The 21,603-nt window shown below is 47.1% G+C and overlaps 2 protein-coding genes across 3 annotated transcripts; both read left to right on the top strand.

Moving 5' to 3' along the window:
• Positions 1-43: 43 nt before the first annotated feature.
• LOC114911672 (cyclin-dependent kinase 4-like) lies at positions 44-1,412 on the top strand. 2 transcript variants are annotated; one of them, XM_029255783.1, is made up of 4 exons: positions 58-233; positions 329-379; positions 586-718; positions 1,199-1,412. In XM_029255783.1, exons 1-4 carry the CDS (start codon positions 175-177, stop codon positions 1,274-1,276), a joined length of 321 nt encoding a protein of 106 aa, XP_029111616.1. In that variant the 5' UTR covers positions 58-174; the 3' UTR covers positions 1,277-1,412. The 2 variants fall into 2 exon arrangements, with proteins under 2 accessions (XP_029111617.1, XP_029111616.1); XM_029255784.1 differs by lacking the exon at positions 329-379 and having other exon boundaries at positions 44-233.
• A 9,102-nt stretch (positions 1,413-10,514) lies between these two features.
• LOC114911632 (plexin-B2-like) lies at positions 10,515-16,951 on the top strand. Its single transcript, XM_029255569.1, has 8 exons — positions 10,515-10,716; positions 11,315-11,595; positions 11,868-12,041; positions 12,211-12,268; positions 14,793-15,904; positions 16,126-16,314; positions 16,433-16,558; positions 16,636-16,951. Exons 1-8 carry the CDS (start codon positions 10,515-10,517, stop codon positions 16,738-16,740), a joined length of 2,247 nt encoding a protein of 748 aa, XP_029111402.1. The 3' UTR covers positions 16,741-16,951.
• The last annotated feature ends 4,652 nt before the right edge of the window (positions 16,952-21,603 follow it).

Here is a 21,603-nt window from a genome sequence, read left to right as displayed (position 1 = left end):
GCCTCCTAAACCCATCACCCTGTAATAAATTCATAACAAAGTCCTGTGGTCTTATGCAGCCTGACACATTCTTTGCTGTTCTCTAGATGATGACATCACTTCCTGTGGGTATGTGCTCCTCAGGTGGTGACCCTGTGGTACAGAGCTCCGGAGGTCCTGCTACACTCCGGCTACATGTCCTCCGTGGACATGTGGAGCACTGGCTGCATCTTCGCTGAGCTCTTCCTCCTCAGGTAGGGAGAGCACAGTAAACCACTGTACACCCCCCGCTGCATCACGGAGACACGCTTGCGTGTAACACACATCTGGCTGCACTTCTTTTTGGCAGACCCTTGTTTTGCGGCTATTCTGACATACAGCAGCTCCAGAAAATCATAGAGTAAGTCACTACATGTCCTCTTTCATAGTGAGATGGTTTCATGGTCAGCGATGCTTTGTAGCTTTGCAGGCTGGGGGTATCAATGCTGACAGAGTAACTTAGGGTTAAATTGGGTTAAGGTTAAGAGTCACATTGCGTTAAGGTTAGAGTCAAATTAGGTGTTCCCAGATAGCTCGAGTGTGTAACTCCTCCTTGTTGGTCCTCAGTGTGATCGGCCTGCCTGCACAGGAGGACTGGCCTACCGAGAGCCCCACCCCGTACCCTGCCAACTGGAAGAGTGGTAATACCTTAAATCAGCTGCTGCCGAACTTGCACCAGGAAGAGAGGGACTTGCTCTTAGTAAGTTTTAATGGGTGCGAGTCTTGCAATAGTGTGTAAAGTAGGAGATGGAAGTATTTTTTTTTTTTTTGGAAATCAGAGCAATGGTCTTCCTATTAGTGAATTGGTCACTGATTGACGGTACTTTGGGATTGGCATATCCGCATCTACACTCCTTGGGATGTTGGTGAAATGCCCTGTTGGATTCTGAGTTAATGAGAATGACTTTGTTTCTAAATCAGAATTCACAGCCCTTTCCTGCCAGGGTGTGATGGGGGGAACCAGTTTAAAGGCAGCTGGAATACCTCACTAGCCCAGCGCTGTGAGAAAAGGCTAAGTTGGTAACAGTCCATTTGATCGAGGGCCTAAGTTCTGGACTGGAGATCCTGATGTACTGTAAGCCACGAGAAGCAGGCTTGAGGACCACTGCAGGGATACAGGTTTCTTTGTAGGGGTGTGTTGGAACAGGGGATTGACTGTGTTTTGTCGGTGTGCCCACAGCAGTTTCTGGCCTTTAACCCATCCAAGCGTGTCTCAGCCTTTGAGGCTTTGAGACACACCTTCCTGGCTGAGCAGTAGCACCGCTACCCAGGGACCCTATGGCTGCTGAAGAGCTGGCGGAATAGCGGTTAATTCACGGCGGTACCTTCGCTCGAAGGAGATGAGGACTGTTGCCAGTTGTTCACTTCAATAAAAGTGTTATTTCCTTTGTGAATGTCTCAGTTTTTACTTGAGGGCAGAAGATTCACATCCTACCTGTGTTCATCTCAGAGATGTGCAACATGACGGTAACTGGTACTGTTCCAGAGTTTAGGTGCTCAATATCTAAAGGTGTGCCCGCCTACTGGGGTCTTACTGATCAGAGGTACCAACTTAGATTTTCTGAAATAGCCCAACATTTCTTAAGATGACATTGTAGCATGCTGTGCTCTGGGTATGGATGGGGCAAAGAAGGACGCACAGAAGGAGTTCATTCGGAACGTTTATTGGAACACCAACAGGCAGTGAGAGATTTTTTCTTTCATTTTCCTATGGATCAGAATGGATTACTAGCCCACCGAAGGTGTCTGGCTCCACACACTGTCCAACTCAACAGGTAAAAATTTCTTCATCATTTCCGGTTACTAAATTCTTTATTGAATAAATAAATCCCAAAAACTGTCAAATTCAAGTTTTGTCACGTACACAACCATACTTAGTACAACGTGCAGTGAAATGCTTTTCCGACTGTCCATGGTACATACTCATAGTAAGATAAAAATACACACACACATACACAGTTCCACCGTGCCCCCCCCCCCCCCCCCAAATAAAATAGCAATTAAAATCATACTACAGGAAAAAAAGAAATATAATGAAAATATAATAGAAATGAACAGAAGAATAATAATATGTATGAGGGGACATATACAAAACAGATGTATTCAAGTATGTGAACAAAGTGAATGTAAACTCCAATATTAAAGATTAAATCAGAAAAAAGTACGTGTGCAATGTTGTGGAAAAAAATGCTATGCAATATTCGGCTGAGGTAGTGATTATTGTTTATTCAAGTCCAGTCTCTACTCCATGGTGCTTTCCTGGTCAAGAGCCCGGATGGCCTGCGGGAAGAAGCTCCTCCTCATTCTCTCTGTGTTGGCCTTCAGGAAGCAAAAATGCTTCCCTGTCTGCAGCAGGGTGAAAAGTTAGTTTTTTGCATCTCCTCAAGTTTTATGCCGTTATTTATTTTGCATCAGTCATTTTTCTTTTGCACTTAAATGGGAGTTGTAGCTTAAGCATACAAATGTTATTGCTGCACAGAAGTGTTATTGTTGCTGCTGACTTGCAACACACACACACACACACACACACACACACACACACACACACACACACACACACACAGACTTCAGTTGCTCATCCTCCAGTAGATCAGAGAGCAGCTTCACTCCTGAGTCTCCTGGGTGATTGTAGCTCAGATCCAGTTCTCTCAGGTGTGAACAGGGGTTTGAACGCAGAGCTGAAGCCAAAGAAGCGCAGCCTCTCTCTGTGACACAACAGCCAGAGAGTCTGTAGAGAGATACACATTAAACACTGCATTCTCCCTGATACACACTTCAATGGTCATTTACACTGTTTATTTGGCATGGAGCATGGAGGAGATTCCAGGAGACAGGCAGTTACTCTAGGAGAGCCGGACAGGGCCGTAGAAGGTCCTTAACCCATCAGCAGGACCGGTATCTGCTCCTTTGTGCAAGGAGGAACAGGATGAGCACTGCCAGAGCCCTACAAAATGACCTCCAGCAGGCCACTGGTGTGAATGTCTCTGACCAAACAGACTTCATGAGGGTGGCCTGAGGGCCTGACGTCCTCTAGTGGGCCCTGTGCTCACTGCCCGGCACCATGGAGCTCAATTGGCATTTGCCATAGAACACCAGAATTGGGAGGTCCGCCACTGGCGCCCTGTGCTTTTCACAGATGAGAGCAGTTCACCCTGAGCACATGTGACAGACATGAAAGGGTCTGGAGAAGCCGTGGAGAACGTTATGCTGCCTGTAACATCGTTCAGCATGACCGGTTTGGTGGTGGGTCAGTGATGGTCTGGGGAGGCATATCCATGGAGGGACACACAGATCTCTACAGGCTAGACAATGGCACCCTGACTGCCATTAGGTATCGGGATGAAATCCTTGGACCCATTGTCAGACCCTATGTTGGTGCAGTGGGTCCTGGGTTCCTCCTAGTGCACGACAATGCCCGGCCTCATGTGGCAAGAGTATGCAGACAGTTCCTGGAGGATGAAGGAATTGATACCATTGAATGGCCCCCACGCTCGCCTGACCTAAATCCAATAGAACACCTCTGGGACGTTATGCTTCGGTCCATCCGACGCCGCCAGGTTGCACCTCAGACTGTCCAGGAGCTCAGTGATGCCCTGGTCCAGATCTGGGAGGGAATACCGCAGGACACCATCCGTAGTCTCATTAGGAGCATGCCCCGACGTTGTCAGGCATGCATACAAGCACGTGGGGGCCATACAAACAGTAGTTCAGTACCTGTAAACAGAGTACCATTTTGAGTTGCTGCAATGAAATTTCAGCAAAATGGAATAGCCTGCCACATCATTTTTTCACTTTGATTTTTGGGGTGTCCTTGAATTCAGCCCTCTGTAGGTTGATAATTTTCATTTCCATCAAACGATGTGGCATCCTTTCGTTCCGAACATATTACCCAGTCCATATCAGTATAGATATCCAGCATGATTTTTTTCACCATTGCGATCTGATGTGTTTTCAAAGTGTTCCTTTAATTTTTTTTTAGCAGTGTATTACAGACCATTTAAAGCGAACAGAAGGAAATAAATGTTGTGTTTATTATAGTTTTTGTTGTATTTTTGTATCATTCATTTTGTTTTACAGACCTTTTTTTTTGCATTATTGCCTATCTTGGCCAGATATTTGTGATTAAAAGTTTCTTCAGATGTTCCTCTTTTTTTGGTATATTTAAGCTGCACGAGACTGTAAAGAGAGACAAAAAGTTCTTATTCTTCCCCAAGGTAACTGTGAGATCCTTCTTGTTCATGGTCCTCAGAATGTACAGTGTGATCTTCATAGCCCTCTCTCTGCCACACATCTTCTGGATCTCAGATTCACTGTCGAGATCATTGTGATCCTGAGGCTGAAAGCATGCTGGGTAATCCTGACTCAGATTCCTCTTGAACTTGTTCAATTAATCTCTCAGGAACTTCACAGCTTTGTCCTCAAGTGAATAAAAGATATATTGAACTTTTAGAGCAATCATAAAAAATGGTGCTCTCTTCCATATTATTAATATGCATAATTTTAACAAGCTGCTAATTAATTTTCCATTTACCACACCAAAGAAGTCCTGTTACCTGATTTAATGTAGTAAATGTAGCAAGATATATAAAAGGTAAATACAAAGATAGGCAAACAATTCAAACATCATTAACCCAATAAACTGGTATTATATATACTGTAAGTCCAGCAAGGGGAAGGAAAACACAGTCAAACTATCTGAAACATGTTAGTACACATACGAACAGAGGAAACTACCAGTATAAACTTATAGGGGATGTGAGGAGAAAAGTATGGAAATCTGAAAAATGTAAACAGAACACAGTAAACTGAAAATAATGTTAAAAACTTTTAGTTAAGTTGGTTCTCAGGAAGAGTTCATTTTATCATGTCTCAACTCATTTTATCACCACTAATTTTGTATGAAACATCAAATACTTTGTGTCTTGTCTTTGGTTTAAAAACAAATAAATAAAAATCCAGTGCAGCCTCTGTGTAGAAAATGTCCAGATATTTGTTTATTCTGTGTGTAATGATAACAACAATCTCATGAAGCCTTTTCCTAAATCAGTGTGAAGACCGATATCAGTTGTGTAGAACATTGTTGTTGTCTATAACCATATGAATCATTACACAGTGCTGTTCCTCACATGGTTCACCAAGAGCAGTGTTGGAGCAGCCAAAAAGAGCCAACCCTGGGACCAGATCAATGTCCCTTTGTACACTTGCAGGAAACACCTGAGGGACTGTCTTGTTCCATTAACACCTACTGCCCTGGGTTTTGGTACAACACCTTTGGGATGGGATGTCTCCTCAACAGCTACAAGACTCTTAAACATCATGTAATACAGTTTCATTTGTTAGGAAACTCAACAAAAGAGAGCAGGAGAAGCAGGTCATGTTCTGGATTCTACATCACAAATACGTGGATGTCAGTATTTACATGTTGATGACAACACTAGTCTGTCTTCATTAACTGCTGTCAAATATGGAACTGAAGACAGCAGGACAGCAGGTAGTGAAGTGGGTAAGGACACAAATTTGTAATCTGATGGTTTCTGATTGAAGACTCAAGAGAGATCTTTTATTGTAGTCTGGAGGAAATAATGTGAATTAAATTGATCTAGTAAATATCCTGTTTCACAGACTGGTGAAACCACTCGGGATAAATAATGTCTAACCATAAAAATAATATTGTCACACCCCTGATTGCATGCATAACAACTGCACCCGCATCTGATCAAGGGGGCAGGGGATAAAAAGACAGTCCGGATTCTCCAGAACACAGAACCTCATCTCAAGAAGCTGCAGCTCTTCATCAGCAATCCAAGCTCCTTACCCCCCGATCCCTCCTCGCCTGCCCTGGTGTTTCTCCTGTCCAGCTATTCAACTTTCAGCTCTCATTCTTCTGGTTTTTGGCTTCTTCTTGTCCCACTGTATGACATTTGTAGATTGACTGAGCAACCCTTGCCTCTCCCTACTAAATAAACACACACCTATGTTTGAGTCTCTCAGCTCGATCCCTGAGTTCATCATGACAGGAATTGAACCGCTGACCTTTGGCCCCAAAGGCAGAAGCGCTAACCACAACACAACTAGCCATCCCTGCCCTAGTGCTACTTTAAAAGCTGCTAATAAAAAGCTTTCACTATTTACAAAAGAAAAAAGAAAACTGTTTTCATGTGTCAAGTAAATAAATTGGTCCAAATTACACACACACATTTTCAGAACCGCTTGTCCCTCACAGGGTCACGGGAAACTGGAGCCTACCCAGCAACACAGGGCATAAGGCCGGAGGGGGAGGGGACACACCCAGGACGGGACACCAGTCCATCGCAAGGCACCCCAAGCAGGACTTGAACCACAGACCCACTGGAGAGCAGGACTGCAGTCCAACCCACTGCGCCACCACACCCCCTGGTCCAAATTACTGAATTAGTAATTCAGTATACAACACAAACCAATGTGCCACCTTTAGTAACTAGAGTTGGACTGCTCCACCTAAGCACACTGGGAAATTACACTGTCACTTTAAGCATTCTCATTCTTTTGTCATTGACACTGTTTTGTTTGTCATTGTTTTGTTTGTGCAGTATTTCTATTGTCCTTGCCCATAGTCTGTGGAGAAGCATTCAGGAAGATTTTCATGATACACGTACCTGGTACTTGTATCTATGACAATAAACTTGAAACTTGAAACTTAATTTGCCCCCTTTTATGGCTGATTTTAAAATTTTAACCTTTAACATCAGAGGACTGAAGAATGTTTTGAAAAGAGCAGCAATGTTTGGCAGGCTTGCATCCTCTGCCTTCCAGTTATGTTTACAGGAAGTCTACCTTCGAGACCAGTGGGATGTGGCCTTTTTCTCTTCGGGTTGGAGGAAAGGTAGATCATAATGGAGTGTGGGTTGCGACCACTCAACAGGTGTTGGCATTCTCTTTGGCGAACAAAGTTTTGAGAATGTAAGCACGTTTACTGTTCTACAGGGTAGAGTATTGGGAGTGGACGCCACCTGGAGGGGACAGCGCATCCGTGCGATGTGCGTCTATGCTCCGGTAGAGGCCGCATCCCGCATATCTCTTTTAGAAGAGTTGGCCCCCTTTTGTGTCTGTAATAGACATTTAATAATTGGTGGGGATTTTACTATATATCTGGAGGGTAAAGAGGATGTTAGCATCAAACATTTTAAGAATTTTATGCTCAGATTTGGTCTTTCTGATGGTTTTAAAGCATGCAACCCCAGTCATCCGGGCATTACCTGGTCTAATAGTAGAGGAGCACAAAGTCACCTGGATTATATTTTAGCTTCCGACTCTGTTGTTTTTAAACGGGTTCATCTCTCTCCTCATTTGCCGACGGACCATTTGATGGTAGACGCCACAGTTTCCATAGAGGCCTCATTGCACGGTCCTGGGTACTGGAAACTGGACGTAGATGTTCTCAAGGAGAAAGAGTAAAGGGACCTTTTTTATGAACATTTTAAGGTGTGGCAGGAGCTCAAACCTTTCTGTAGCTCTGCTTCAGATTGGTGGGAAGCCACCAAAACGAAGGTGCGAACTGTTAGTAGGCAGTATTGTGTTCGTAGGAAGGCTCGATCTCGCAGAGCTATTTGGAAAGTGGAGAGAAAGTTGGGAAAGCTCTATGCCCACCATGACAATGGAAAAGATTTTAATAGCGACAGAGAAGCGGAACTAAAGGCGGAATTAAGGCGACTTTATGACCAGCGAGCTAGTGAACGGCGAACGGCTCCTTGCAAGAGCCCGAATAAGAGAATTGGAGGAAGATGAAAAATGTTCCTCCTTTTTGTTTAATAAAACGAGGGGCTTTCAACACGATATGGGTTTTACTTCTTTACGAGCTAGGCAAGGAGAGCTGGTTAACGAAACGGTCTGGATGATTGAGGTTGCTACAGAGTTTTATAAAAGTCTTTTTAAGGTTAGGGAAACCGACCCCATCACAGGGGATTCTTTTTTACAGCATTTGCAGGCGACCCTCCTAGCTGATTCCCGGGCTTGCCTAGAGGCACCCATCACCCTGGGGGAACTTTCTGAGGGGCTCTCCAGAATGAACCGGAGGAAAGTCCCAGGCTTGGACGGACTGCCGGTGGAATTTTATTCCACATTTTGGGATGTCCTGGGCCCTGTCTTCCTTGAGGTTGTGGAAGAAGTACTGACCCGAGGTAAGCTAACGGAGAGCATGAGGTCGGGGGTTTTATCCTTGTTGCATAAGACAGGCGATAGAGCTGATCTGAGCAACTGGAGGCTCCTGACCATGCTCCGCGCTTTACGCAAAGTTAGTTGCTGAAGTCCTAACCGAGCATCTGAGGAAGGTTATAGCCCTCCTGGTCCATGAAGACCCCTAGCGCTGGTCAGCCTGGACCAGGAGAAGGCGTTCGATCGGGTGGACCACAATTTAAAGTTTAATGTTTTGGGCAGATTGGGATTGGGCCCCATTTTTCTCAGGTGGGTCTGAACACTCTATAATGAGGTTGGCAGCCGGGTTCCTATTAACGGCTCTCTCGGGGAGTGGTTTCCCCAGACGAGTGGGGTAAGACAGGGGTGTCCGCTGTCTCCCCTCCTCTACGTTTTGTACGTGGAGCCGCTGGTGGCAGCAATTCGGGCCCACCCGGGAATAGATGGGTTGCCCGTTCCGGGAGGTGGGGGCAGGACTGTCAAGTTGGCCCAGTATGCAGATGACAGTCCTGTTTGCATGTTCTGACCGCTCACTTGCCCAAGCGTTGCACCTGACTCAGACATTCGGTAGGGCCTCGGGTTCAGCGCTTAACCTCGGGAAGACAGAGGTGAAGTACTTTGAATTCTGGTGAGCGCAAAAAGATACCTTTGGTGGTCTCTCGCTTTGTAGCGGTCCCCTCAGAGTGCTGGGTGTGATTTTTCTTTCAGAAGGAGCGGCCCGGGTCAACTGGGAGGAGTGTCTTGCGATAGCCAGGCGGAAGATGGGGCTATGGAAGGCAAGGTCATTGTCCTTCCTGAGTAAGGTACTGATTTTGAAAGTCTACGTCCTCCTGACCTTACTTTATTTGGCTCTTTCTCGCGCAGCACTGCTTCCGTCTGGCAGCTCCCCTGGAACACCCACATCAGCATTTTGTTCACCTCTGGCTGTCTTTCCCGTTGCGGCATTTGATGAATTCGTGGTCCAATGTTGGACCAAAGGCCGAGTCTCTGCCAGACCACTATAAACAGATGGTGAAATAGAGGAAGATCATTCCGGCAGACACTGACGCAAATACCCTCCTCAAGCACAAAGTGTTATATAATGCTTTGTTGGAGAGGAGGGAAACGCGAGTGATGTTGGGGCCCGAATTCAGCCAAAGGGGCTCGACAATAGGCTGCAAGATCTACACTGGCCGTGCCTCCATGAAAGATTACCCGTAATGGAGAAACTTTACAGGTACGGGTTGACCGGACGTCCCGATTGCCCGCAACCCCGGTGTTTAGGTGTGGAAACGATTAAACACGTTTTTTGGGATTGCGGTTATGCCGGGACAGTCTGGTCGCTGGTTGAGCCCTTGTGCGGAGAGTTAGACGGCGAGATTGCATTGACTTTTGATGATATCACGAAGGGGCTGTCCCCCCAAGGTAAACAAAGCAGCCTCCGGTAGGATTTGGTTGATTATGAGTTTGACAAAGAAAGAACTGTGGAATGCACGCATTAACCTTGTCCGAAAGGGGTTGAAAATGGGAGCCAATGGTGTCTTTTTGAAAATCCGAGCTGAACTGAAGTTCAGAATAAAGCGGGATGTGATTGCCTGGGGCTACCACGAAACAAAGGACAGCTGGAAAGGCCTCGTGGAAAAATATGCCTGAAGCTCTGAGGATGGACGTCTGCTTTATGGAACTGTATTCTTTTAAAATATATTGTACTTTCCTGTATCCTACCCCCTTGTATATTTATTTTCTTTTATATTTGTTTAATATGTGTGGCTTTTACGTGTGTAGTATTTTATTCACAGATTATAGTCTTGTTTTATTAGGTTTGTGCACTTTTAACTCATTCATTCTTTTAATTTGTGTGTGTTTTACCTGTATGGCATTTTATTTACAGATTTTAATGGCCTTGTTTTATTAGGAAAAATGGTTTTGGGTTTGTTTGCTCGTGGATTTTTTTGATGTTTGTTTTTGGTTGTGTATTGTATTGATAACTTTATTAAATAAAGTTTGGAATTTAAAAAAAAAAAAGAAAGGCATGCTTTTCACTATGCGTGATGTCACTTCTTAACCTTTTGGCTAAGATCAAGTGCAGTACTGCGGTTTTGATGCTAGGGGGAATAAGAGAGCTTTTCTACAACGTAGCCCTTTTAAGGGCTTTCAACATCATTCTTGACCCACCTGTGGGTTGTGCCAGGGGATGAAGGCATCACAGATGTCAGCGGGGAGGTCGGCGATGGAAACGAAGACGACGGCATTATGCTGCTCTCCCTGAGGAGTTACCCACTCAGAAGAGCTCCCCAGAAGAAGAAGGCTCATTAGGGACGTTGGTGCCCCTCGTCGAGGGAGCCGCAATGTCAACGCCGGCTGGAAGAGGACCGGTGGTGGAGGTGGTGGCAGCGGCGAACCTGAAGATCGCGGCGGAGCCGACAAGGGAGGAGACGACAATTGTAAGGGTGGAAGCGACGACGGCCTCGCCTGCAGAAGAGGCGGTCAGGCCCGAGAACAGCCCTGCTGCCCCGGTGGATCTCCAGAGGAGGAGGAGCAGTCTGCATTGTTAGTGGCTCCTAGGATGACGCACACTACTCGCTTCAGATGGCAAAACTCGGAGGCAGCAGAGGACTTCCTGAACTGTGCAGGGTTCATCAGGGAAGTCATCTTTAGAAAGTCTGGTCTGGCCGCCGCACAAGTTGTTTGCATCCAAAGAAATGGACCCCAGCGGTTTGTTGTCGTCACTGTTCTTGGAGATGAAACCTACCAGAAAATGGTGGAAATTTGTAAGAAGGAGAAGGACGGTGCCATGTTCCGTGTCCGGGTTAGAAAGGACGGACCCAAGTGCAAGGCAAACAGGACATTTATTAGGGAACTCCAAAGTCGTTGTCTCAGACAGGCAACGGTCACCGAGGGGCTAACGTCGTTCAAGGGGATGATCCGGGAAGCGAAGTCGAGAGGGAGGCAAAAAAATCGGTAAACAGGAAAGCCAATCAGGTAGAAGGGAACTTGGATCGGGGAACAAGGAACAGGGAAAACCGGGCGAGGAGCGGAGCAGTAGAGCAGGTGTCTCGTGGGAAACTTGGGACTGAGGCGAACAAGGTCCCGCGTCAGATTCGGTTTCGGCGTTGCCTTTTATGCCCCTGCCCTGACTGGTTCCCAGGTGCAGCTCGTTGTGCCGGTAGCGCTAACGTGGCAGACGGGGGGTTGAAAGAATACAAGACTGAGCACCTTTGGTGGACAGATAGAAGGATAATCACTGTCCATGTCTTCAACCCTTTCGTCCCCGCCGAGGCCATCCGTGCTTTTCTTCAGCGCCACATCAACCTCCTACCGGGCCACAGGGATATCAGAGATGTGTTTGGCATATGGAATGAGAGCAGGCAGTTCAAGGCGCGCCTGCGTCCCGACCCTGTGGCCCCTGACGAGCTCCATCATCCTCCGGCATATTTTAATATACAGAATAGTAAGGCTTACTTCTTTTACCCCCAGCAGCCCCCCTTCTGCAGGCTCTGCCAGGGTCAGGGGCATACAGCAGAAGCGTGCAAAATCAAGAAATGTAGGAACTGCTTAGAGACAGGACATTTTGCCAGAGACTGCAAGAGCCCCCGCCGCTGCAACATTTGCAGCAGCGAAGACCACCTGGCCGTCTCTGTCCGCAGTACAGACCCTCGTATGCGAATGCCTTGTCTGGAAGCATGGTTTCTGTGGAACAGTGTCTTCAGGCATTATCACTGGTGGAGAACAAAACTGAAGTGATGGAGACGGCGATGGAAATGGCGGCGGGGGCTGGAGAAGCCCTTAGCGAAGCCAGCGATGTCCGGGGTGCAAGCCCTGCCCCTACCTTGGCGGAGATTCAACAGCGGAAAAAAGAAGAAGAAAAAGAAAAAGTCTGGAAGGGAGGCTGCGGCACCAGAGGGGCCCCCTTTGGAAGAAGGCCGAGAGTGTTCCTCCTCCCCATTAACTCTTAATGTCAGGGGGTTAAAAAAAAACAAAGTAAAAAGAACTGCTTTGTTTAACCAGTTTGAGTCCTATGCCTTCAACCTGTGTTTTTTGCAGGAAGTCCATCGCCGGGACCAGAGGGACGTGAATCTCGTCTTTCAAGAATGGAGGAAGGGTGAGTCCTACTGGAGCGTATAGGTGGTGTCCACTCTAAAGGCATGGGAATACTTTTTGGGGACCGTGCCTTTGAGAAGGTAAGACCTTTCATTGTTCATGCCGGCTGAGTATTGGGAGTGGACGTCACGTGGAGAAGTTTGCACTTGCGTGTTCTGTGCGTCTGCGCTCTGGTGGAGGTCAAGTCCCGCGTCGCTCTGTTTGACGAGTTGGTCCCTCATTGTGTGACCGATAGACATCTAATAATAGGAGGAGACTTCAACATTTTTCTTGAGGGCAAGGACGATGCTAATATCAAACATTTTAAAAACTTTATTAGCAGTTTTAACCTCACTGATAGTTTTAGGAAATGCAACCCCACCAATCCGGGTATTGCCTTGCTCAACAGCCGCGGTGCCCGTAGTCGTTTACAGTACATTTTAGCATCGCCCTTTGTTACTTTTAAGAAGGGTCTCTTAACCGCCCAGTGGCCCATGAACCATATGATGGTCGAGGCCATGATTTCCATCTTGGCCCCGACCCATGGCTGGGGCTACTGGAAGGTGAATATTGAAGTTTGCAGACGACACCACACTCATCGGCCTCATCTGGGATGGCGACGAGTCTGCTTACAGACAGGAGGTCCAAGAGCTGGCTGTCTGGTGCAGTCATAACAACCTGGAGCTGAACACGCTCAAAACAGTGGAGATGATCGTAGACTTCAGGAGAAACACCTCAGCATTATCCCCACTCACCATCATGAACAGCACTGTGGCAACAGTGGAGTCATTCAGGTTCCTGGGCACCACCATCTCACAGGACCTGAAGTGGGAGCCCCACATAGATTCCATTGTGAAGAAGGCCCAGCAGAGGTTGTACTTCCTTCGTCAGCTGAGGAAGTTCAACCTGCCACAGGAGCTACTGCTGCAATTCTACTCTGCAGTCGTCGAGTCTGTCCTCTGCACTTCTATAACTGTCTGGTTCGGCTCAGCTACGAAGTCAGACATCAGAAGACTGCAGCGGATAGTTCGGACTGCTGGAAGAATCATCGGCACATCCCCCCCAGCTCTCCAAGAACTGCACTCGTCCAGGGTCAGTAAAAGGGCGAGCAAAATCATTCTAGACCCCTCACATCCAGGCCACTTCCTCTTCGAACCCTTGCCATCTGGCCGGCGCTACAGAGCACTGTGCACCAGGACAGCCAGGCATAAGAAAAGTTTCTTTCCTCAGGCCATCTACCTCATGAACACCTAAATCTCTCCCCTAGAGAGTAAACCGTGCAATACATAATGCTATTTATATTTATATTTATAACTATTTATCACATTCTCTTACTCACACTCCCTTGCATTTGTATCTAGTGACTATTTCTGTATATTGGGTACTTTATATTTTTAAATATTTTTTATCCCTTGCTCACATACTCTATCTTTTCACCTGTCTTGTCACTGTCATTCTGTCTGTGCTGTGGTAGTTCCTGTCACCAAGACAAATTCCTTGTATGTGCGAACATACTTGGCAATAAAGCTCGTTCTGATTCTGATTCTGATTCTGAAAGTTCTCCGAGAAAAGGAGTTTAGAGGTCTTTTAATCAGAATTTTTCACACCTTGGTGAATAAGGTGTGTGGGCTGATAACACTACATAGAGTGAAGTGGAAGTCGCTTTTGGAGAAAAGTGTCTGCTACATAAATAAATGAAAGAACCTTTAATAGGAGAATCACTTTGTTTGATATGGTGATGTTTACATTTCAAGCACCAAAATATACACATATGTAGCCTGCACCACAGAGCATGTCAGCAGAGAACCCGTCCAATGTGGGTCTGTTCCCCCAGCAGAGGGAGCTGTAGCTGCGCACCACCTGTCGGATTAACGTTGCACTCCGACAGGTCGCGCTGCCTCTCTTACGCACGTGAATGCTGCAGAGCCGCTAGAGTTTGTGAAGCACACACAGCCGCTGCGTTCACATTCCTCAAATCCCAGCGCGTGAGTCCGGCGTCGGGCCGCTGCAGTGTGTGCTAGACCGTGGTACGTTATTTAAAAAGGAAAAAAAAAGACGTTTGCACTGAAAAACGTGTGTTCCTTAAATTGTGGAAATTCCAGCAGAGCAGGATTAGAGCGGCTCTCTTCTTAAAACTGCTTCAATCAATCTATGTGTTACTTCTAACCACTATCCTCATGCTGCGAAGCGGTGTGTCTGTTTGGGTCCGAATTTTGCAGTGGGCTTCTTTGAGTGGGACTCGGAATTACTGCTCTTACCAGAAAACCTGTGGCAAAACTGTAGAAATTATAGGCATTAACTGTACATTTAATAGATGGGAATACAAAATTGCTGCCTGCTTTAACAAATTTGTGTGAAGCAAATCATTGCCAGATGTTCAGTGAGCAGGTATATTGATGACAGATGTATTGTGAAAACCAAAGACCGGATCCTACTATTTCGTGAAAGTGTGTAGAGCTGACAGTGAAGCATGTGTTCATGTCTACATGTTTGTCTCACTGTATAGAGAGATGACTAACAGTCTCGCACTTAATGTCCTCTTTCAGAAATGGCGTGGTGGACTCTGGCAGTTCTGCTGCTGTCTCTCTCCATAGTCTGCTGTGCGGAATCCATCCAGGAGTTCACGTCCAGCACCCTCATCAATAACGTGGTGCAGGACCCCCTCACAGGCCGCATCTATGTGGGAGCCATCAATGCCATCTACCAATTGGACTCCTTGCTCAAGCAGGAGAAGAAAGTAGAGACTGGTCCCAAGAGGGACAGCCGCCACTGCACACCCTCTATCCAGTCCTGCCACGATGCCAAGATGACAGACAACACCAACAAGCTGTTGCTAGTGCACCCGTCTAACGGCTCGCTCATCGTGTGTGGAAGCCTCTTCAAGGGCATCTGCTCCCTGCGGAAACTCAGCAGCATTGACCACCTGATCTACTATAACGACAGCAAGGGTGAAAAGGCTTATGTGGTCAGCAGTGAGGAGACGGTGTCTGTAGTAGGAGTGATGTCAACCTTCACCAAAGAGAATGATACATTTGATGTGTTTGTCGTGGGGAAAGGCTACGGAAGCCAGGGCAACGTGAAGCTTATCAGCACCCCCATCCTGCAGGACTTTGGCAATTGGGATGTGTTTGAGGACATTGTTGAGGCTCCTGCTATTCCGGTCACCCCATTTGTCAAGAAGTACAGGCACAATTTTCGCTACTCATTCAAGGAAAGTGGCTTCATCTACTTCCTCTTCACCCGCACAAGAGGGGGGCTACATAACAAAAACTTTACCTTCATCTCCCGCCTTTGTGAGGATGATCACCATTACTATTCCTACATGGAACTGCAGCTCAGCTGTGGCCCCAACAACATGTACAACAAGGCACAGGCCGCCTTTGTCTCCTCCCCTGGGAAGGAACTGGCCCGAAACCTGAGCGCATCCGGTCAGTACGGCCAAGTGCGGTCGCAGGACAAGGTTCTGTTCGTAGTGTCCAGCACCGATGAAGACAAGCCCCGTTCGGGGCTCTGCATGTACCCCCTGAGATATATCAACCAACGAATTATGGAAATCATCAGTGCCTGCTATACAAAAAATGGGAAAATTGGAAACAAAGTAGCTGTCGATTCTCCGTACACAACCTCAGCACATCTATTATGTTCAGTATCAGTCCGTGTAAGTAGCGCTCCGTTTCAAACGTGACATTAGCAATGTTTTCAGTAGTGTCTTGAGGTTCTGTAAAGTCGGAACAGTGAAATGGGATAGCTCACCTTAAGGTTTATTGTCTTTATTAGAATTTTCTAAAAGTGAAAACCTGAGTATCCGCTCTTGCACACTTGACAAAGTGATTGTATGAGGAAGCTGACGTTAAAGACTTCTCTCTCTGTGCCCATCAGCAAGACACGCTGACAAAGTACAAATGTAGTGCCGATTTCCTGCCTTCACCGCTGGCCAGCACACCAGGCTTTGCGCTGGCTGCCCAAGCTGTCCACACCACCAGAGACCTGCTCACGGCTGTCGCCGTTGCTGTGGAGGCTGAGCGCACGGTGGCCTTTCTGGGAACCAGCAATGGGAAGGTGTACCATGTGAGTACAGCAGCAGAGGGTGTACGGTATCTGAGAGCAGTCCCAGGTACCAGTGTGGTCAAACTCATTTTCATAGGAAAGAAAATGGTGTGAAACTAGAACACAGGTAAACTTCCAGGTACACCTGTCCAGCACACCAGAGGTGTACCGAACTGTCCCTGGACCCAGCTCTGGTGAGGCAGTGAACAAACACCTGCTATTCGACAGAAACCACAGGTATCTGTACGTCACCACAGGAAAAAGGGTACCGTCTTGGGAAGTGGACTGTATTTGTACTCTGTGTAAGACGCTTGATGCTGGATATCCTTGGCTCTGTGTCAGATCTCAATGGTACCGGTGGAGGAATGTGATATGATGAAGGACTGCAAGTCTTGCATGGACCTCAAGGATCCCTACTGTGGCTGGTGTGCCTTGGAGGGCAGGTAAGCACTCAGTTCACACCCAGTTAGCAGTGAGATATTCACTACTTTCTACACAACAGTTTGCTCCTACTGCTTTCTGCATGAATGGCTCCTTTGTCTAAGGCATAATAAATGCAGACAGTCCTATTTAACAACACGCCACATTTCACGTATCCATATTTTAATTGAATAAATGGTTTGATCAAAGTCATTGATGGAAAAAGTATGTGAACTTCTAGGGTAATGACATGCTGAAAAGAGGGTAATTGGAGTCTGCAGTCAATGCATTGGGTGTTCCAGTCGACTGAGGTGTGAGTTTGGCCTGCCCTGCCGTAAAAAAAAATACACACGGTTTTTAGTACCTGCTCTTCACAGCACAATTCAGTTGAAATACAATAGCCTGATCAAGCCTACATAAGAAAAATACTGAACAAGAGCTGTGTTTGTGGGAGGTTACCATGGAAGAAAGCAGTGCTCTCCAGAAAGACATTACTGCCCATCTCACCTTTGCTGTCAGCCGGGTGTTCACAGGTGGAACAACATTATGTGGACAGGTGAAACAAATTTGACCTTTTCTGGTAACTGTATAGAGTATTATTTTTAGAGAAAGCCAAACACTGCATACCCACATCAGTAGCCAATCCTGTGATCTAAAAAAAGGGGTTTTCAAACTGGGGTCCAGAAGAGGGAGTTAGGGGGTCCGCGGAAAACTTGACAGAAAAAAATATTACAGTAATATAATTTTTTACGTAATCTACGTATAGTTTCGTGATTTATGAGTGATTCCTTGTAACGTGTTTATCCCAAAATGCTTTGCGCTCTTTACATTTTGCACTTTTGCACACATGGCGCGTGCTAAGAAGCTGCGCACGACTGGCGAAGCCTTATTGTTACCAGCTACTAAAAACATTGTCAGGGAGTTATTGGGAGAGGGAGCAGCACGAAAAGTAGAGTGCGTGCTTGTGTCAGACAGTAACGCAGTGAGCAGATGCATAGGTGACATGGCCAACAATATTGCTTTGCAGCTTTTACAACAAGTGCAGGCCAACGAATACTGTGGCGCGCGGCGCTCTGGGTTCGGATGGGGCGAAAAAGGACGTGCAGGCAGTGTTCAGGAAGAACGTTTTACTAGAACACCGGCATACGGGGAAATGATGCTCGCGATCCGAGGACCCCATTTCCTCAAGAACCTGCACCTCATTTTATTTTTTTTTTCTTTTTCTTACGGATCAGAATGGGTCACCAGCCTACCCAAAGGTGTCTGACTCCACATACTGTCCAAAGCGACAGGAACTAATATCTCCATTCATCATTTCCGATAATTAAAATCTTTATTCAATAAATAAATCCTGAAAAACTGCCATGCCAAAAATAAAATTAAATAAAACAATAAGATCAATAAGTCCAACAAATATGAGAGAAAAAAAAAAAACGCATGGCAGAACCTTTAACACACTAAAAAAAAAAAACCTGCACCTCAAGCCCGCCTTCCCAGCCTGCTTTTTTTTTTCAAACTTTATTTAATAAAGTTATCAATAATACATAGAACCAAAACAATACATTAAAATCCACAATCAAACAAATCCAACACCGTTTTCCTACAGTTGGTCAACAAAATCACAAAGCAACCATTACATAAAATACATTGTCAAGACAAAGTCTTTCCCATAAAAATCCCCTTTCTGGCTTCAAAGAATATAACTGACCCATCTCTTCCCCACACCAACATACCCAAAAGGACTGTCCCAGCCTGCTTAGCGCCACCGGTTCGGTTTGGTTCGGTTCGGTTCGGTTTGTTTTTTCTTCCCCCCCCTCTCATTGGCAAACAGAGACACCCCTTTATTATCCCCTCAAGTCCCCCCAAGGGTTGCACTCTTTATTCACATTTTCCCCATAATGCAACTATTTACAATAAATGCATTCCCTGCTGGAGGATGTGGTGGTGCAGCATGTTTGGCTGGGTCTCGCTCTCTGGTGGGTCTGGGGTTTGAGTCCCGCTTGGGGTGCCTTCCAACTGACTGGAGTCCAGAGTAATGGCTGAATGAAGGTTGTATCTGGAGTTACAATGCGTGAACGGTTATGCCATGGATGGTCTGAAGAGATCTCGGGCAAAGTGGATCTGGAAGAGGTGGGTTTTCAGAGCCTTCTTGAAAACAGACGGAGTTTCTGCAGTCCTGAGTGACAGGGGAGGGTCATGCCACCACAACGGACCCAGAACCGAGAACCTCTGAGCTTTGCCTTTCGTGCGCGGGACCACCGAGCGAGCAGAAGTAGATGAGCGAAGGGGCCCGGCTGGGGTGTGCCGGTTGATCAAGTCCTGTAAATAGCCGGGAGCAGTTCTACTGATGATGCATTTGCACACAGTAACCGGGGTTTTGAATCTGATACGGGCAGTTATAGGAGGCCAGCGCGGAGAGGTGAGTAGAGGAGATAGATGGGAGCGCTTTGGCAAATCAAACACAAGTCGTGCAGCAGCATTCTGCAGAAGCTGCAGAGGTTTGACGGCATTAGCCGGAAGGCCACACAGAAGAGAGTTGCAGTAGTCCAGACGGGAAGCCAGCATGGCCTGCACAAGGAGTTGGGCGGAGTCACTAGTGAGGTAGGGACGGATCCTAGGAATATTTTTGCAGGATGTGTCTGCAGGACCGGCTTGTGGCTTCAACATGTTGAGAGAATGACAGGCTCGCATCAGTCGTAACTCCCAGACTCTCAGCAAAGGAGCGAGGCGTCCAGTTTGAGCGAGAGGTCGTGACAGGAGGGCAGGCCAGCTGAGGGGTAGAGAATCTCTGTTTTGGAGAGGTTGAGTTGGAGGCGGTGATCATACATCCGTGAAGAGATGTCCGACAGGCAGGCAGCAATGCGTACGGAGGTGTGCGACGCACCAGGCGGAAAGGAGAGGAAGAGCTGGGTATCGTCGGCATAGCAGTGGTATTTGAAACCACGGGAGGCTATGACCGGACCTGGGGGGGGGTGTAGATGGAGAAAAGAAGAGGACCCAATACCGAGCCCTGCGGAACACCGGTTGAGAGAGGCAGAGGAGAAGAACGAGCGCTCCGCCAGACCGCTTGATAGGACCTGTCAGAGAGGTAGGACTCAAACCCTGTGAGTGCCGCACCTGTGATCCCAAGCCGCTTAAGAGGGGAGAGTAGAACCCGGTGATTTACGGCGTCGAATGCCGCAGACAGATCGAGGAGGATGAGGATGAGGACCGAGGAGAGGGCGGCAGCTCTAGCGGCTTGGAGAGTGTCAGATACCACCGGAAGGGCGGTCTCGCTGGAGTGACCAACTTTGAAACCAGACTGACAACCATCAAGGAGATGGCTCCGGCTGAGTTGATCACAGGCTGCCCGCTCAAGGGTTTTTTTGGACAGGAAGGAGAGGAGAGAGACCGCTCTGTAATTTTGAACCGGACTGGGGTCCCAGGGGGATTTCTTTAGCAGAGGCGAAATGAGATAGAGCACTTTTGAAGGCAGCCAGGAAACAGCCAGAGGAGAGTGAGGAGATGGAGGAGAGTTGCGGGGAAATGTTCTGAAGGAGTGATGATGGGACCGGATCAAGCGAGCAGGTGGTGGCTCGGCGCAACATCAGGAGGTCAGCGACTTCAGATTCGGAGAGCGGCTTGAAGTTGGAGAGGACAGCTTTGCAGGGAGGTCCAGCGCGAACCGGGCAGGTCGATGGTGAGAATTTACCAGTGATTGCTTCGACTTTGTCTCAGACAAAACAAAGCAAAGTCTTCAGTGGTGAGAGAAGGGGGGGAGGGGGAGGGGGAGGAGGTGGCGGGGGACACAGAAGGGATGAGAAGGTGGCAAAGAGAGAGTGTGCGGGGTGTATTTTGTTTGCGGAAGAAGGAGGTTTTAGAATCAGAATCAGAATCAGAATCAGAACGAGCTTTATTGCCAAGTATGTTCGCACATACAAGGAATTTGTCTTGGTGACAGGAACTACCACAGCACAGACAGAATGACAGTGACAAGACACAGATGAGAAGATAGAATATGTGAATAAAGGATTAAAAAATATAAAGTACACAATATACAAAAATAGTACAAAAATAGTTGCTAGATACAAATGCAAGGGAGTGTAAGAGAAATGTGATAAATAGTTATAAATATAAATAGTATTATGTATTGCACGGTTTACTCTCTAGGGGAGAGATTTAGGTGTTCATGAGGTAGATGGCCTGAGGAAAGAAACTTTTCTTATGCCTGGCTGTCCTGGTGCACAGTGCTCTGTAGCGCCGGCCAGATGGCAAGGGTTCGAAGAGGAAGTGGCCTGGATGTGAGGGGTCTAGAATGATTTTGCTCGCCCTTTTACTGACTCTGGACGAGTGCAGTTCTTGGAGAGCTGGGGGGGATGTGCCGATGATTCTTCCAGCAGTCCGAACTATCCGCTGCAGTCTTCTGATGTCTGACTTCGTAGCTGAGCCGAACCAGACAGTTATAGAGGTGCAGAGGACGGACTCAATGACTGCAGAGTAGAATTGCAGCAGTAGCTCCTGTGGCAGGTTGAACTTCCTCAGCTGACGAAGGAAGTACAACCTCTGCTGGGTCTTCTTCACAATGGAGTCTATGTAGAACTCCCACTTCAGGTCCTGTGAGATGGTGGTGCCCAGGAACCTGAATGACTCCACTGTTGCCACAGTGCTGTTCATGATGGTGAGTGGGGATAATGCTGAGGTGTTTCTCCTGAAGTCTACGATCATCTCCACTGTTTTGAGCGTGTTCAGCTCCAGGTTGTTATGACTGCACCAGACAGCCAGCTCTTGGACCTCCTGTCTATAGGCAGACTCGTCGCCATTCCGGATGAGGCCGATGAGTGTGGTGTCGTCTGCAAACTTCAGGAGTTTGACAGAGGGGTCCTTCGCGGTGCAGTCGTTGGTGTACAGGGA

The sequence above is a fragment of the Scleropages formosus genome, chromosome 10 (assembly GCF_900964775.1).
Source record: "Scleropages formosus chromosome 10, fSclFor1.1, whole genome shotgun sequence".
NCBI lineage: Eukaryota > Metazoa > Chordata > Actinopteri > Osteoglossiformes > Osteoglossidae > Scleropages > Scleropages formosus.
The sequence above is the reverse complement of the archived record's forward strand: the minus strand, read 5'-3'. Positions and strand labels throughout refer to the sequence as shown.

Coding starts and splice junctions, on each gene's coding strand:
- LOC114911672 (XM_029255783.1), top strand. CDS start 175: ATGTCCTCCGTGGACATGTGGAGCACTGGCTGCATCTTCGCTGAGCTC. Junction 234..328: donor GCTGAGCTCTTCCTCCTCAG/GTAGGGAGAGCA, acceptor TCTTTTTGGCAG/ACCCTTGTTTTGCGGCTATT. Junction 380..585: donor CAGCTCCAGAAAATCATAGA/GTAAGTCACTAC, acceptor GTTGGTCCTCAG/TGTGATCGGCCTGCCTGCAC.
- LOC114911632 (XM_029255569.1), top strand. CDS start 10,515: ATGTCAACGCCGGCTGGAAGAGGACCGGTGGTGGAGGTGGTGGCAGCG. Junction 11,596..11,867: donor ACGAGCTCCATCATCCTCCG/GCATATTTTAAT, acceptor TCTGTGGAACAG/TGTCTTCAGGCATTATCACT. Junction 15,905..16,125: donor TATGTTCAGTATCAGTCCGT/GTAAGTAGCGCT, acceptor TGTGCCCATCAG/CAAGACACGCTGACAAAGTA.